Source organism: Mustela lutreola, chromosome 13 (assembly GCF_030435805.1).
Source record: "Mustela lutreola isolate mMusLut2 chromosome 13, mMusLut2.pri, whole genome shotgun sequence".
Classification (NCBI taxonomy): domain Eukaryota; kingdom Metazoa; phylum Chordata; class Mammalia; order Carnivora; family Mustelidae; genus Mustela; species Mustela lutreola.
This window is the reverse complement of record NC_081302.1, coordinates 16190472-16208195: the sequence shown is the minus strand read 5'-3', so window position 1 is coordinate 16208195 and position 17724 is coordinate 16190472. Positions and strand designations below refer to the sequence as shown.

Here is a 17724-nt window from a genome sequence, read left to right as displayed (position 1 = left end):
GCACGCTCATGTTCCTCCATCACTAGTCCCACTTTCTAAAGCCCCACCACGTAACAGGCGCCAGACATGGAATCGGTAATATTAGCCACCAACAATCTTACCCATGAGTATAATGTATGTTTCAGTTCCTTTCAGTGAGAGCACAGCTCCTCGAATTTATCTCAAAAATGAATTGCGGGCTGTCTCTATAAATGTTCTGGGTTTTTCTCTGAATGTTTTGATATCCTATTCTTAGACCTCTGGAATTTCTCAGTAGGAGGATAACTCTCCGTGGGAGGATTAAGAGTGATTTTGTCTCCCCAAGGGACGTTTGCTAATGTCTGGAGATGTGTTTGCTTGTCGGTGCTCGGGGAGGGATGTGTTATTGGCAGCAAGTAGAGAGAGGCAAAGGATGCTGTTGGATATGCTACAGGGCACAGGGCAGACCCACAACAACCAATCTCGTCCAGCGCACAATGTCAACAGTGCTGAGGCTGAGACCCCTGCTATAGGGAACCACATCCGGGTGTCCATGCCTCATAGGCTAGAGTGTGCCAAGGGTGACACTTCCTGTTGTCTCTATGAGCAGCCTCAGTGTTTACCTCTTCTCATAGGGTCGCACATCTCTGGAGTGTGAAGAGACAGGCCATTCAGGGACTTTGTGTTCTCACCCTCAAAGTCAAAGCATAAAAGAGAGTAAAGCCATTATGATTCATCTTCCATGAATGTTCCTCATTAACTCGGCATTTTCCTGATCATCCTATCTGGTCATTGTGTAAGCAAGGAGACTTTTGAAAGGAGAAATCATCTCATTAGATGTTCCTGAACACTGATAGGCATATGCAGCATGAGGAAGGACAGCCCTATTGACTTGTCCTTGAAAAAGACGTGGGGGCTTGGCAGGGTCATAGCTTTATTGTGTCTGTGAATCATCACCCATAACCCTTACTGGACATCAACTTTCCCAACCATGTTTCCCTCCATGACAGCTCTTCTGGGTCTTTCCTTACCCAGACCTTGGACTGGTTCATTCAGTTGCAATAGTTGAACTGATTCAACATGCTTTAGTGGAGGCGAGGGTAGAAAAGAAGAGATTAGGAGAGAAAGACACTCAACACGAATACGTGGGTTTAAAGAAGCAAATTTAGGATACTTGTTTCCCCCCCGACAGGACAAGTACTATCAGTTACCGAGTATACAGATACAGTTGCCAATGACCGGAGACCAAAGCTTCTCAGACTCATTGTGTTCTGTGATCACACGAGTTTATACCACCATCTTGAAGCATTCATTGCAAACAAACTTTCAGTGAGAAGTGTTTTGGAGAACAGGAGAGTAGGAGAATGCTCCAGTCTCTAGGTAAATGCCATACAGCGTGTAATCCCGTCTCCATGCACTGTCTGCCTGTATCAATGAGACATTTCCAGCTCGATTGGGAAAACCTTTATGCCATTTCCTTGGACTTGGATGCTTCGAGAGCCTCTGATCTGCCTTTCCTCTCCTGCTAGCTCCTCCCTCCGCCCTGCACACACCTTACATCTTGATGCATTTGTTGGGAGGCTTCATTTGAAGTCTTTCTCGGATGTCCTCAGGGCGACTTTTGGCTCCTCGGAGTTGAATTTTGCCCCTTAAGAGGCTTCTGCAAGGGATCAGGCAGCGTGCAGACTTTCTTGTTTGCCTTTGGAACAGTGGTGGTTTTTATCTTCAAGATTGTTCCCCCACTTGAAGCAATCTGCCCCGCAGCAAACAGCTGTCTGCACCCAGATCTCCCCTCTAGATGAATAAAATCTTCCAGAGGCTAATGCTGGCTGGAAAAAGTGCTTTTGTGCATCTATGAAGCAGAACAGAGCCCTAAGCAACAACCTTTGATGTATATTTTGTGAATGGGGAAGAGAAAAAAATCAAAAACATTTTTTTCCTGCCAATCTGTTTCTTGCAGATGAAAATTTTTGTTGACTGAAGGCTTTACCCAGTGTGCAGTTTGCCCTCCCCGATTAAATGAAGGTTGGATTGAGATCATTTTTCCCTACATTGCGCTTCAATTTCGTTCTCTGTGCTGTATGGGCATAATACTTCATCAGCAAAGTGGGTCTGATAACTGTCTTCCCAATCTCCATCTTGTTTGGTTTGCTGAGAGACAATTTTCATCCAAGCATAAAATACTTTGTTCAGAGTCAACCTTCAAAAGGTAGAAGTCTAAATCTATAGGCAGGCTAAAAATGAAATGAGGGTACTTATTTTTGGAGGGCATTAGTTTTGCCTCAGTACCTTAGATCCCTATCTTTCATAATATCTAAGATCAATGTACCTTAAGGTAGCAACATTTGTCATAATTGCCTGATACATTAGCATCTTTCAATACCAAATATTAACTTTCACTCTGAGATCAGTAAACCATATAATGATTTTGAGTGAGGAATAATAACTTGACTTTTGAGGACCAGTGAAGCTAATAGCAAACTTTGGAGACAATGACATATCCTTAGACAGAACTGAAGCTTAGAATCTAATGAAATGTTTCTTGAGCCCTATTTACTGATAGATGAGAACTTGGTGTCATTATTCAATGATGAATATGAATTTAGGCATACAGAAGCAAACCACAAGATACAATAAGAGAGCAGGCTGTTTTCAACCATTCAGCCTCACAGCAGGCAGAAGTCCAATATTTCATGTTCCCTGTATCAGGAGGGGAAGAGCCTAAGGAATGTTACTTTCAGTAAAAGCAAAAAAATAAAAATTTCATCCTCGTAGAGAAGCATTTATACCTCCAGTCTTTGCAGAGCAATGAGAGTGAGAAGATTTTTTTTTTTTACTTTTTTTTTAAGCTCTTTGAAAATCCAGACCACACTATTGATTACTAACTATTCATTGCTGAAGGCAGTACTCTGTATTCAATAAATTAAGCTTTAATTCCTGAGTCCAACAAAATAATTGACCTCAAAAAGAAGATAAATGAATAGGCTGTCCCGAGCTCATGATTAGAATCCACTTTCTAGTCTCATTATATTAGTATTTTTCAATTCAGTGATTTTTCCATTCTTCTCTAGTTTCGTTCACAATCTATAACACCTTTCACCTGGCTCCTCTATCAACAAGGCCAAGCTATTTCCATTCTTGGTTTCAAGAATGAAAGATTTGAATATGGTATTTTTATACTTTAGTATTAATTTTTATACTTTAGTATTAATATTGATCATTTAGTATCCTTTCCATTTTAGGACAAATTAGGTAACTAATATTTCTGAAAACTTATGAAATGTTCTTGATTGCATAACATGGACATAGAACATACAGAAATATTTTGATTAATTGATCCTTTGAAAATTTTGAAAAATTTACTCTTTTTGCACCAACGCCGATTTTCCTTACTGAATCCTTGAAGATTAGGGAGGCTTAATAATGTTTATCCTGATTTTACATTTGGGGAAAAATTAGGATAAGAAATATTTAGTGGCTTGGATAAGATCACACAGGGTTTGTAAACCATGACCTAGGAAATCCCTCAATTTTTGCTGCCACTATAGCAACAAAATTTCTATATTTAGGAAAGTGTATTCTTTCATAGTAAAAAGGTAAACATGTGAATAGAGTCCTTTTTAAGGTTTGATGCTTTGGTCTCATTTGAAAACAACTATAAAATAATCCTATTATTGTTCCAGGCACCATCTAATGATCAGAACAGTGGTTCAACATTACATTTTTCAGAACCAAAGTGGCTAATTCAGGGTCTTCTAATAAAGCAGAAATAAGATGTTAACTTCCAAGGAATCTGTAGAGAGATTCATGGCTTCTTTCCTTCTGTGTCTCAGGAGAAAACCCTCCAGGGTTCCAGAAAAAAAAGAAATAACTTGATTGTTTGCTTGTTTTTGTTGGTATTCCTACTGGGACTCTTTGAGGTGTGCTGTACTTGATTTGTCCATACATTAGCTGAGAGAGGACATGGTATCAGAGAACGGAGAGAACTATGAGAGGTCAAACAGGATCACTCTAATGTTGGGAACTTGAATTTATAAACTCAGACACATTATCTTGTCTTAGCCTCTTCCCCACCTCAAATCACATTCTCCAAATGGGATAAGACTTGAGCTTCCTTCCCGAAGTTCATTTGTGCAAATGGATAGGTGTCCTTACATACATGAAGTATGTCTCAGGGGGCCTCATGTGAGGCCCATAGAGGCTAACAGTACCCAGTGACATTAATTTCTAATTTCTTGGGCGCCTGGGTGGCTCAGTGGGTTAAAGCCTCTGCCTTTGGCTCAGGTCATGATCCAAGGTTTGGGGATCGGGCTCCGCATCAGACTCTCTGCTCAGCAGGGAGCCTGCTTCACCCCCTCTCTCTCTGCCTGCCTCTCTGCCTACTTGTGATCTCTCTCTCTCTCTCTGTCAAAAAACCAAATAAAATCCTAAAAAAATGTTCTAATTTCTTGCATCCTATAAGTGAGCCCACTAATATTCAAGTCCTGCATGATAGCAGAATTCATTTCTTGGTGTACTCTTTTTCAGTTAGAACTTTTTAGGCAGGAAGGCCAATTGCCTATATTTTATTCAAACTCTATAAAATGATAGTTTATATTTATAATGACAATGCAAAGTACTTCATAACTTTCTGATTCATTATGGCAAACTAAATTATGTTCATTAGAGCTTTGGTATTAAGTGAATTTAATTGCATTATGAATCTCTGAACACTGATAATTGATTGCTATATATAGCAACTACAAAGAGTCCAAAATATTACACTAATTTAAATATCCCATTTATGAACTAGTCCAAATAACAGCAATTTAATTGAATTTGGTATTAGAACTGATTGGTAAATAGGTCGGAGCAAAAGTTTTGTATCAGTATGCATTTGTTATTATGTTAATGACAATACTTTGCAATATATTTTGATTTGAGTTTATATCAAATTAAGATTTCCTAAAATTTCACAATAAATGAAAAAAGAAGCAACTACTTTGGAGGAGTAGTGAATGGTATACTCCTAATGTTAACGGACGTTCTCTCAAGCATATATCATGTCTTCAGTTTTCTTTGACTCATAGAAGATCATAGATCTAGGGCAAGTCTTGTGTAAAATACTGTCACCTGTTCATTGATATCGTATCCACAGGATTTATATTTGTTTGAAAAGGTACTTTAGAAACTGTTGTTTCTAAGCTAAGTAGATGCATGGGCCATTCCAGTTCTCACCCATTCATAACGATGGGTTTTTCCTTGTTTTCTTCCCAGAATTTTTCCGAGAGCTCCTGGAGAATGCAGAAAAGTCACTGAACGATATGTTTGTACGGACCTACGGAATGCTGTACATGCAGAATTCAGAAGTGTTCCAGGACCTTTTCACGGAGCTGAAAAGATACTATACCGGGGGCAATGTAAATCTGGAGGAGATGCTCAATGACTTCTGGGCTCGGCTCCTGGAACGGATGTTCCAGCTCATCAACCCACAGTATCACTTCAGCGAGGACTACTTGGAATGTGTGAGCAAGTACACAGACCAGCTGAAGCCCTTCGGAGATGTACCCCGGAAACTGAAAATTCAGGTCACCCGCGCCTTCATTGCTGCCCGGACTTTTGTCCAGGGGCTCACTGTGGGCAGAGAAGTTGCAAACCGAGTTTCCAAGGTAATTGAAAATCTGCCGTCTTTCTAATTGGTCTTCCTCTTCTGCTCTGTTTTTAAAACAACCGTTCAAAAAAAAAAAAAAAAAAAAAAAATTCAAGGTGAAAGTTCTTCCTTACAGCAGACCTTGCTTGCTCTTAGAGAAATCAGATAAAGGTCAAGGTTTAATTCTGGTTTAGGGTTTTTTTTTTTCTTTTCTTACTTTGTGTGAGAGAAGTCAGGATTTCAGTCCATTCCATGTTTAGAATATAATGTCAGCATTCACCAGCGATATAGCCGAGAAGCTTTTAACGGAAATGGTGTGGAAACAGGTGTCTTGTAACCAGGACCACTTGGCACTTGTGATCAGAGTTTTCAGAATGATAAATAGTCGTGAAACAGTCCATCCGGAGGTTCTAATCCTTGAGGAGGTCACAAGGCGACAGACATCATGAGATCTGCAAGTAGAGACAAGCTGCTGTTCGGAAAAGCAGCTCCTAGCATTTCTTCTTCTTTATCACTCTTATGAAAGTGGCCAAATTCCTTAGTAGTGGAGGAAGATCCCTTTGCTAACACCTGTGCAACTGGATTAGGGAGGAATAAGGAATACAAAGTACAGATTCTGGCGGAGAATTCCTTTTGTTATCCTTTAGCTTTGTAATTCAATGCCTCATACTACATTGGGCTTATAAGCAAGATAAATGACTAATACCCATCATGCCTTTCCTTGAGGATATCTCTAAACCTTTAATGCAAGGGGTCTTTCTCCACTGCTTTCTTTAAACATTGACTGCTTCCTGTGTTTAGGATATTTGCCTTTGTTAAATTCTTCCTTGACATTCAACTGTCCTTAGGAGATGGGCTTGCCCATTTATGAGGTCAGCCCCACAAATAAACTGGAAGGTGATTACTCTAAGAGGTAAAGTAAAAACAATACGTAACAGTAATCTGGTATTATGTCACCTAAAAAGGTCATATTTGTACAAAGATTAATTCCCAAAACTACTTTCTTATTGCAGGGCTATGGCAAAGAGCCACACACTTCTCATAGCTATGGGTTCCATGCTACCATGTTTCTTTTTCTCCACTTTGAAGTCCTCAGTATTTACATCTTGCATGAAGACTGTGTATCCCCTTCAAAAGTGTTTCTCCATGGCACTATTTATAAATTTCATAGCAATCCATTTTTAAATTACATGTCTATACGCAGTTGATGTGGGCATAGGGAAAGACTATTTTCAAGAAATTTCTAAAAATGATAGTCACATGGGATTTAATAATATTAAGGGCATGTGATACTGATATAAAAACAATTTTTTTTTTTTTTCAACTGAAAATCAACAATATTCTAGCGGTAAAGGAACTAGAGCCCCAAAAGTAGATTAATAAGGAATTAGCCAGGTGGAATAGCAAGAGGAAATATCAGTTGAGAAAGTCTAAAATATAGAAAAGTACAAGAAATAAACATATACCCCATATATTCTTGAACAGATAGGTTTTTTTAAAAAAAATTTAAAAATAAAGATAACTTTAGTTATAGGGGCTTCAAATTGAAGTCTTTGCTTTTGTTGAAGAATGAAACACACAACCAGCTTTTAAAACAACACAAGGTAAGAAATTCAAAGCATGGACTGATGTATGCAATGCAACATCCTTGATTGTTTACTTGGATTCTGGCTGAGTGGGAATAATAATTATATGCAAATATTTTGGCCCGGGGATGTTCTGGTACAATAAGAGAGTGTTTTCTAGCAAAGTATCTAAAAAGTCTTGGGAGAGCCACTGCCAATTCTCAGAAGGTAAGCATTAACACTTGCCCAGAGATGCCTCCCTCCCTTTTATCATTCCCTATCTCAGTCTGAGGTCTTTGTTGATGAAAATCTAATCTACTAGTCTTTCTTGCCTGGAGGTTGACATCATGGAGCAACCACCAGTAGAGTATGGCTTTGCATTTTTTTTCTGGACATGATGAGAAGAAACACTAAGCTCATGCTTCTCCTGATCCTTGCATAGGCAACATCCATTTGGCGAGCAACTGCTGTGGGTTTGTGATGTCATTTGTGGTCCTGTGACCATGGAATGTTGACTGTTCTGTGCAGACATTGCCTTGTCTGGCCTGAGTTTCATGAGCCCTAATCTAGGCAAATCATAAATCTTGGGCTAACATTTGCGCACTACCTTCTGGTAGAAAAATAGAGAGAAAGAGAGAGAGATACAGATAGAGATATGCAGTTTAAAAGAAGCTGAGCATCTTTTTTTTCTAAAATACTTTATGGAGGTACCTGAGTGGCTCAGGTCATGATCTCAGGGTCCTGGGATCGAGTCCTGCATCGGGGTCCCCGTTCCATGGAGAACCCGTTTCTCTCCCTCTCCTGTTCCCCCTGCTTGTGTTCTCTCTCCCTCTCTGTCAGATAAGTAAATAAAATCTTAAAAAAAAAAAAAGAAAGAAAGAAAAGAAAATACCTTATGACTCAAGGATTTACACATTTTTACCAATGAACTTTCTCTCCTAATGATTACCAGATGGTCAGTAGCTGAGTATACCAGAAATAGATCTACTAGGATTATTGGTGTGCTGATAATTTTCAGCACCCAAAGTACTTTTTTTTGTAATAAGAATAAAATATTACAGGGCTAAATAAATTAAACAGAGAAGGAAGAATGGTGTTGGAGATATAAGCTGTTCATAAATCGGAAACCTCCCTGTGGTCCATTACTTGAGTGATTTAAAGTTGATGAAATGATTGCAGAAGAGAGAAGGAATTCAAGGTAGAATTCCCAAATGGAAATCAACAAACCAGGTTATCTCCTGCATCTTGATTTGGAGAATACTTTTTTTTTTTTTCTTTCTGTTTCTCGTCTCTCTTTCAGTGGCTTCCTAAATCTTGGGGAAGATGTCATTAATAGCTTCTAATTAATTGTTTTGACTGGGAAGTTTATCTCTTTGGCAAAACGCAGCCATTTGACACAAATATTCTGACATGATATTATAGGGAATTTTCTTACCAGAAAAATGGAGGAATATTTTGTAGGTATCAACACAGTTATTTTTTTAAATTTCTTCTTTGCCATCTTATAGATAAAAGCCTTGTCTTCTTCTAGGTACTGAATGGAGCTAGTTAATTTTAAGTAACTGTAACTGGAGATCTGGTTCTACACTTGATCTTAGTCAAAAGGCTGAGAAGCGATGGAGATCTGGTTCTTAGAAGTATTGAACGATTCTGGAGTGAGCATCTGTGGTCAGCTAGCCAGGATTCGTTTTCTCTTTGAATAACTATTTTTATCTAGTGCCAAGGGTCGACAAAATAAGGAGATTTGGTATCTTGCATACTTTATTGGTGGACGTATAAGTGGACATGTTCACTTTGGACAGCAATTAAAAAATACCTTACCATTGAAAAGTGCATATTCCAAAACTCCAGTTCTACCCCTGGAAGGGATCAAGTAGGCATGTACATCCATGTACAGGTAGATATGTAAATTCATGTTAACAGCAGCACTGTTTGCAATAACATGAAAAGTGAAAAGATCACAAACGTCCCATCTGTGTCCATCATGAATCCTTTACACCATGAAATCTTATGTGGCAATGAAAACAAGTGAACTATAGCCACACTTGTGGATGAATCACGGAACCTCATTTTGAGAGAAGAAAATCACCAAAGCATACAATATATATAAAGTTCCAATACTATATAAAATGAAGCAATGCAGTATTTAGGAATAAAATATATGTGAGATAAATTTTTTAAGCTGTAAACACAAACATCAGATGGTCATTACCTTTGGGGTTAGGTTTGGAAATTTTATATATGAAGGATTTTATATATGAAGGACAGGGGTTTCTAAGATTATTGATAACATACTGTCTTAAGCTCTAGGCTATGTGTGGGTGGAGAGTGGATTTAAAACCATTTTAATGAAAAAGATTGGAGTGGGGAAGGACTTTGCCATTGTCCCTCTCTGATTCCCTTAATTAGCTTAGATATGATCAAGTCCCAGAGTTACCCTCTTTAGTTTATCAGGTTTACTGCTGTTCCTGACTTTTTAAGCATTGACTTTCCATGCCCCATATTGTGCTGAATGATACTAGGTAGGCATGGAAGGTGAAGCCCTTAAAGGAAGATAAAAAAGCAAATTTTGATAATGTTGTAGCCTGGAGAGAAAGCATCTGGACTATTCTTTAGCTTTGTCCCTTTCTGAAAACACCACTCTCATGCCCTTATATATAAATACACCCATTCGTGACAGGAAACATGGATGGCAGCTTGTCAGATTCTGTGAAGCCCACAGACAGAGGCCTGCCTGAAGAGGTGTTAACAGGTTGTCTACTTAGACCAAGCTTCAACTATTTATCACGAAGGCAAATAGAGAAATGACTCTTGTGTCTTCACGGATCTGTCCTGATGCCATTTAAACAAAGAAGACACGACTTTCCTATCTTTCTGCTTTAATAAAAGTGAGTTCTATGAGTAAACATTGTAAATTATGTCAATACAACTACATCAACTATGCAAGTCTTTTCAATGATTCATTCCAGACAGTGCAGTCGATAATAGAGCTGAGATCCAGAGAACTTACACTATTGCTAAAGACTGCCATAGATCTTTTTTCTGCCTGTCTGTCTATGTATCTATCTGTCCACTTATCCATCCATGCATCCATATACCTAAAATCTTTCTTTCTTGTGGGTCATGGCTTTGACAAGAAAGTCTGACTTTTAGTCTTTAGGAAGACCAGAATATATTCATCAGTAGACACCTGCCATGTCTGCTACACACACTGTTGTTTTTGCATGAAGAGCCTCCTGGCTGGTTCATCTACCTGAGTAAACAGCTTTGCATTAACAATGCAATGCCTAGAAAGCAATAAACAGAGAGTCAATTTTCAATAAATGTGGTTGATGGACTATAAGGCTGAGAAAATTCATCATCAAATTTGATGAAATAAAGGCTATGAAATACATCCATTGAGAGCATTCTCTGATCGCAGTGGAAAACCATTCTGAAGAATTTACCATGGATAAAATTTACAAGAGAAATGGTATTCTATTTAGCTCTTTGCTTTTGGGAAAGAATTTAAGATATAAGGTAAGACCACCTGTTGTAGCTATCACCTGACTCATTTGTCTTGTGCCTTTTATGGCAATCTTCTAATTGGAGTTAACTTCTATGGAGTCATCCAAAAATGAAAAGGACCACAGAAAGGTCTTAGGTGAATGAAACCTTTTTATAGTTCTTCTGTGGTTAGTGTATTTTCTTCTGTAATTGATGATTATTCAATGTAGGTTACTTCAGTAATTTACAGTGTTAGGAAGACTAGATAAGTCTTTTGAAATTATCAATAATGTTTCTATGTTTACAACTTTTAAGTCAGCATAAATAATGCATGCTTGCTGCTTTTATGATGGTGGTGTGGACATTATATTTAGAAAGTACTTTTCAGTTGATAAATAAATAATTTCATGATAAAAATAGTAACAAAATACTAGTGCTAAGAGCCATTATCATGAAAATAGCTTATTAATATAATTCATTGAAAATGTATGAAGCTTACCATGGTGTAGTGCTACCCAATGCAGTCTACCATTTAATGCAATCCCTATCAAAATGCCACCAGAATTTTTCACAGAGCTAGAACAAATTATTCTAAGATTTGTATGGAACTACAAAAGACCCCAAATAGCCAAATCTTGAAAAAGAAAAGCAAAGCTGGAGGCATCACAGTTCTGGGCTTCAAGCTATATCACAAAGCTGTAGTCATCAGGACAGTATGGTAGTGACACAAAAACAGACACATAGATCAATGGAACAGAATAGAAAACGCAGAAATAGACCCACAGCTATATGGTGAATTAATCTTCAACAAAGAACGAAAGAATAGTCAGTGGAAAAAAGATGGTCTCTTCAACAAATAGTACTGGGAAAACTGGACAGCTGCATGCAAATGAATACAATGTGGACCACTCTGTTATACCATATCCCAAAATAAATTCAAAATAGATGAAAGACCTAAATATGATGCAGGAAATTATCTAAATCATAGAAAAGGACACAGGCAGCAACCTTTTTGAACTCTGTGGGAGCAACTTCCTACTAGACATGTCTCCAGAGACAAGGGAAAGAATGGCCAAAAATGAACTTTGGGACTTCATCAAGATAAAAAGCTTTTGCATAGAAAAGGAAATAATCATCAACACTGAAAGGCAACCTAAGGAATGGGAGACGATATTTGCAAATGACATTCTAATAAAGGGTTAGTATTCAAAATCTACAAAGAACCTATCAAACTCCTGAGTGGTTCAGTCAGTTGGGTGTCTGACTCTTGATTTTGGCTCAGGTCATGATTTCAAGGTAGTAGGGTCCAGCCTCATGTTGGGCTCCACGCTCAGCATGTAGTTTGCTTGGGATTCTTTCTCTCTCCTTTTGGTCTTCCCATCCCTTCTTGCTTGCTTGGTCAATCTCTCTCTCTCTGAAGAAGAAGAAGGAGAAGGAGAAGAAGAAGAAGAAGAAGAAGAAGAAGAAGAAGAAGCAGCAGCAGCAGCAGAAGCAGAAGAAGCTGTCAAACTCAACACCCCCCAAAATAATCTAGTTAGGAAATGGGCAGAAGACATGAAAAGACATCTTTCCAAAGAAGACCCACAGATGGCCAACAGACATATGAAAAGAGGCTCAACATCACTCATCATCAGGGAACTACAAATCAAAACCATGATGATATAGTCAGAATGGTATAATTAATAATGCAGGAAATGACAGATGTTGGCAAAGATGTAGAGAAAGAGGAACCCTCTTACACTATTGGTGGAATGCAAACTTGTGCAGCCACTCTGGAAAATAGTGTGGAGTTTCCTCAAAAAGTTAAAAATAGAGGGGCACCTGGGTAGCCCAGTCAGTTAAGTGTACCACTCAGTTTCTGCCCAGGTCATAATCTCAAGGTCATGATATTGAGCCTGGTGTCGGGCTCTGGGCTCAGCGCAAAGTCTGCTTCGGTCTCTCTCTCTCTCTCTCTGCCCTTCTCCATATACCCCCAAAATAAATAAATAAATCTTAAAAAGGAAAAAAAAAGGTTAAAAATAGAACTTCCCTACAACCATAATTGCACTACCAGGTATTTGCCCAAAGAATACAATAAAACAGATTCAAAGGAGCACATGCACCCCAATGTTTATAGCAGCATTATCAACAGTAGCCAAACTATGGAAAGAGCCCAAGTGTCCATCAAGTGATGAATGGATAAAGAAGAGGTGGTGTATATATGCAATGGAATATTACTCAGTCAACAAAAAAATGAAATCTTGCTGTTTGCAACAGGGTGGATGGAGCTAGAGCAGAGGATGCTAACTAAGCAGAGTAAATCGGTCAGAGAAAGACAAATAGCATATAATTTCACTCATATGTGGAATTTAAGAAACAAAACAGATGAACATATGGACAGGGATAAAAAGAAAGGAAGGCAAAATGTAAGAGTCTTAAATATAGAGAACAAACTGAGGGTTGCTGGAGGGGAGGTGGGTAGCGGGATGGGCAAAATGGTGGTGGGCATTACGGAGGGCACTTGCGATGAGCACTGGGTGTTGTATGTAAGTGATGAATCACTCAATTCTGCTCCTGAAACCAATTTTACATTATATGTTCACTAGCTGGAATTAAAAAAAAACTTAAAAAAAAAAAAAAAAACCACTTTGGTTATTTTGATTAAAACAGTCAAAATTTCTTATTAATTTTAAGTTCTCTTGAAAATACATAGTTTAGGTGTATGGATCTTAAAAATGGTTGAGATAAGAAGAGGGTAGAAATTGAGGAAAATGAAGCCATTTATTTCCAATGCATTAAAAGCTATTTTGTGGGGCATCAAGGTGACTCAGGCCATGATTAAGCTTCTGACTGTTTGTTTCAGCTCAGGTCATGATCTCAGTGTCCTGGGATTGAGCCCCAGGCCAGGCTCCGCACTCAGCAGGAGTCTGCTTGATATTCTCTCTCTCCTTCTCCCTCTGACTTTCCTGCCATTCTCTCTCTCTGTCTCTCTAAAATAAATAAATCTTTTTTTTTTTAAAAAAGCTATTTGTATATTCTTTTTGTAGCTTGTGTCTCTTTCTAATACCTATACCTCAGTTACGCTATTTTATATAGAAATTATACTATCTACTGGAATTCCATTAAAATGAGCACCTTTCTCCCTGTTGCATTTGATAATGAAGTTTTATTCCTATTGAAAGGAGAAGTTAATAAGTTCCTTAACTCTGTCTAAATAAAGCAGAACTAGGAAAAGTCTGTGAACCACGGTTCTGACCGTTCCTAACAGGTATAGTCTTCCTCTCCTCTAGGGTCCAAGATGGAGTGGTTGTGATAACCCAATATTCATCTGATCCAAGTGTGGATTCTTACAAAAGTGGAAGTGTTCTGGAAATTAGTTTCTGCCCTCATCAATAAACACTTGTTCATTGTATATCATATGTCAAGTATTATTGGTAAGTTCTCGAGATACCACAATCAAGCAAGTTAACGTATTTGCACGTACTAATTGGGAAGAGAGAGAGACACACAGAGAATCAATGCCTACTGAGAGAATTGTGCAATAAATGTCCTGAAACAGAAAGGAGAGGGACCTAGCTTCATCTCCTGTGCTGTAAAACTTTCAGGGACACAGGAGCCTGAACCATGTGTTGAAGGATGCATGGGTGTTGGGCAGGTGACGAGGGCATCTGGCATGGGGTAGGATGCTACAGGCAAAGGCAACAGTGAGCAGAGGGATGAAACCAAATGATGTGTGCAGGTAGCTGCAGGCAGAGGGTGTCCCCGAGGCATAAAATACAAAGAAATGGATAGCTACAGATTAAGCTGGGGACCTACATTGAACTCTTGAGTAAAAACTATTTCACTAACCACTTTGTGCATGGCTATTTTGCCTGAATAATTAAAAAAACAACAACATCACTTTCTGTGGTTAGAAGCATTCTAGTATTTTTGAGGGACAACCGTATGCTGAGCACTTACTGTGTGTCAGGCATTGTTCTACAAGAAACAGGAAATAACAACAAATAGCATCGTCCTCGAGGAAATCAAAGACTATCCAAACGTTCAAGTGTGGTGCAAATGATAAGGGCAAAGGCAGAGATGTGTATAGAACACTGTGTGAATCCAGAGAAATGCATGTCCCTCTTTGTCTTGGGAAATTGGAAAAAACGCTGTAGAGGAGGGGACAGACTCAGACTTAAAGAATGAATAGGTGTTACACAGGAAGAAAGGATGTAAGGTGTTCTTGCCAGGGGCCCAACAGGTTCATAGGCACAAATCATGAAAGGTCATGGTGTTTTGGACAGGATGCCAGGAGATCGATTGGAATGATATTATTTGGGTCATATTTTAAGTTCAGGAATGTGAAGGACTTGGCATAGGCAAGGGGTAACAGTGATTTTTCAAAGGACAAGTATATGGTCAGACACTCACTTTAAAAAGATGGTCCATGGAGATGGTAATCTGGAATGCGAGACTGTTGGCAGGTGCAGTGATGGGAAACTTGCAACAGCCCAGATAAGCAGTGATGAGATGCGGGTCTGCACAGGCGGAGCACAGTGCAGAGCACCCCAGGGGAGAACAACACACCAGCAAGTGTACCGGTGGTGTGTCTTCTTGGGCTCTCTCCCCAGCAGCAAGCACAGCTCATGGCACAATGTTGTTCACGTTAATAACCGCTGTCTGCCTGCCAACTGGTTTTGAGAATCACCACCCTGTAAATGTTTGTTGGCAAAGGTTGATACCATTTGGCTCCAGAGAGTAAAGAATAGGATCAGAGGAAGCATCAATGCATAAAACGATTTAAAGAGGATTAAGAGAAAGAAGACAGGTGACAAGAGCCGGAAAAGCATATTGTCCTGAAAGGACGGGGAGCAGAATCTCAGAAATTGAGTAATCGACGACCTCAAATGTTGCAGATAGTCACACGGCGGGCACAGAGCAGACAGACCTTGGGATCTGGCCATTAGGATGTTACTAGCTAGCAAGCTCAGTGTGACCAGACTGGTGTTCAGTGGTTGAGAAGTTCCGTCTTCTGCCACTTGCTACACATCCTAGAACAGGCTGAACAAAGCCTGGTCCATAGGCTGGCGCTCCTGAGCAGGCTCATAGGACTTTGCAATAAGATAAGAACAAAGATTGAAAGCCTTTAAAGAGTCTTGATAGCAATTCCACATTGGCCCCAGCATCCTAAACACCACCAGCGGACTTTTTCTTGAGTATCGTTGAACTCTCCTGGTGAGTCTCCTCATTGGATCCGCATCTTAGTTAAGCTCTGTCGGATCAGGTATCAGGTCCTAACGTATCGGGAAGAATCAGACCACCTGCCAAGGCCTGTCGAGATCATTTGAGCCTCAGATAGTTAGTCTGAGATGTACTGTTCTAGAATAATGCTAAGAAAACAAAATAATGGATTTGGCTTGATTTTATTGGTGTGTCCGGGCTTTCTCCTTCCTGCCTGCAGTTTCCCTTTACCCCTTTATTGTGGCTTCCTGAACCAGCCTTTTCCCCTGGGGCGCCTTCTCTGTGTTCACTTCCTTCTTGGGCTCCTGTAAACCTGCTTTGATTGACACATCTACTGTCTGCCTTGGCCCCAAAAGTCCGAGAACTCCTCTGGGGCCCCTGGAAAACGTGTGCTAAGGCAGACGTCTTTGTTCCTAATAGGGAATGGCCACTGGTGAAATGTGCCAATTAGGGTACAACACAAATAAAAAAGGCCCAAGGATAAAACTCGAGTACAGTAACTCAAAGAATACTGCTTCTGAAATGGCTTCATAAAGAAAGCCGGACCTGACACTTGATTCCAGTGTCAACACCAGCTCTGTTCTTGGATTCATATCTCTGAATGCGTGTACGCTTCTGCTACTAGAAGGTTTTGTGTAACGATATTCGAACCACAGTTGTAATTACTTACACATGCAAAAGCACATCCTGTGTGCTGACAGGACACCGCGGGCTGTGTGCTCTGATAGGCCGAACTTAAAAGACTGGAGGATTTCTCTCTTCTTGTCCCGTCTTCAGAGATTGAGTGTAACAAGGATGTTCTCTGAGGCTGTATCCATGTGCCGTAGAGGCTGACGAGCCCAGATCCATGTGAAAAAGAATTTTAATATAAAGCTTGGCAGATCTATGGCATTAAAAGTGCTGACATGGTGAAGCCAAACTTACATAGAGTATGACATATTGGTATTCTTTTTTTTTATAAATGAGGACTTAGGTCCTGTAGGTATCTGATTGGGTAGAAGATGGGGGATATGTTATTACCTGCCATTCATTTTCTCCATTGTTATCTTCATGATTACAAGCAAGGATTATTCCCTTTCCTGTGTATGCATTTTACCTCTTCGTCTTGATGAGTGATCGCCCAAACGCAACGGGGTCAATCCCAGATGCTCGGAAAATAGCAATCAACCCACACAGTGTCGAAACTCTCCATTTTCTTGTGTCTAAATCGGAGAGCCAAGAGTGAAAATGGACAGTTCACAATGTCAGTAATGGGATAATGGTGACTTTGACATTCAGATGTAAGTAAGACCTTAGCCTCAATCAATAGATATTTCAAGTTAACATCAGTTGACACTTAAGCGACTGGCATAAACAGATTTTTAAAAAATTCATTGCTATCCTTGCAGGAATATGCTGCATGTCAAAAATGCCAAAGTCGTGTTTAATACTCCACAGATAGCAGGATTTTATATGGAAATTGTGTCCTCTTCAGTTTGTAGTGTCTTAAGAAGTCAGGAAGGAAGGCTTCTCTGTGTTCACTCTAGATAGGATTTTGTAATCAGAAAAATCCATTCAACATTTTAAGCATCTGTAAATCTATTAATTATGAAAATGTATTATTCTGTATACGATTCTCATAGTACTTATGAATTTGAGTCTCTCCCTAAAGAAATATACTAGTTGATAAATAATGAATGTTAGAAATTTCCTCCTTTGCTCTTGGCTTTCTAAAAACCCATTTCTTGCTAAAAGTGTATCTAAGTATAAGGCTGCATTCATTTCACTGTTTTTCAATGAAAGTCGACAGCAGTTAGTGAGAAATCAGAGATTTTTTTCATGCTTTAAACCATTGCAGAGAACCAGGCGCTCTGCAGACACTCTCATTCCTCCCTTCTTAGGTTT

The 17724-nt window shown here is 39.3% G+C and overlaps 1 protein-coding gene across 2 annotated transcripts in view; it reads left to right on the top strand.

Annotated features, from left to right (window-relative positions):
* Nucleotides 1-17724, top strand: part of GPC6 (glypican 6) — a 1097888-nt gene that overhangs the window by 559824 nt on the left and 520340 nt on the right. For both annotated transcript variants that reach the window (XM_059144890.1, XM_059144891.1), the window contains exon 3: nucleotides 5215-5606. In XM_059144890.1, coding sequence (XP_059000873.1) covers nucleotides 5215-5606 — 392 coding nt within the window. The remainder of the gene's footprint in view (nucleotides 1-5214; nucleotides 5607-17724) is intronic.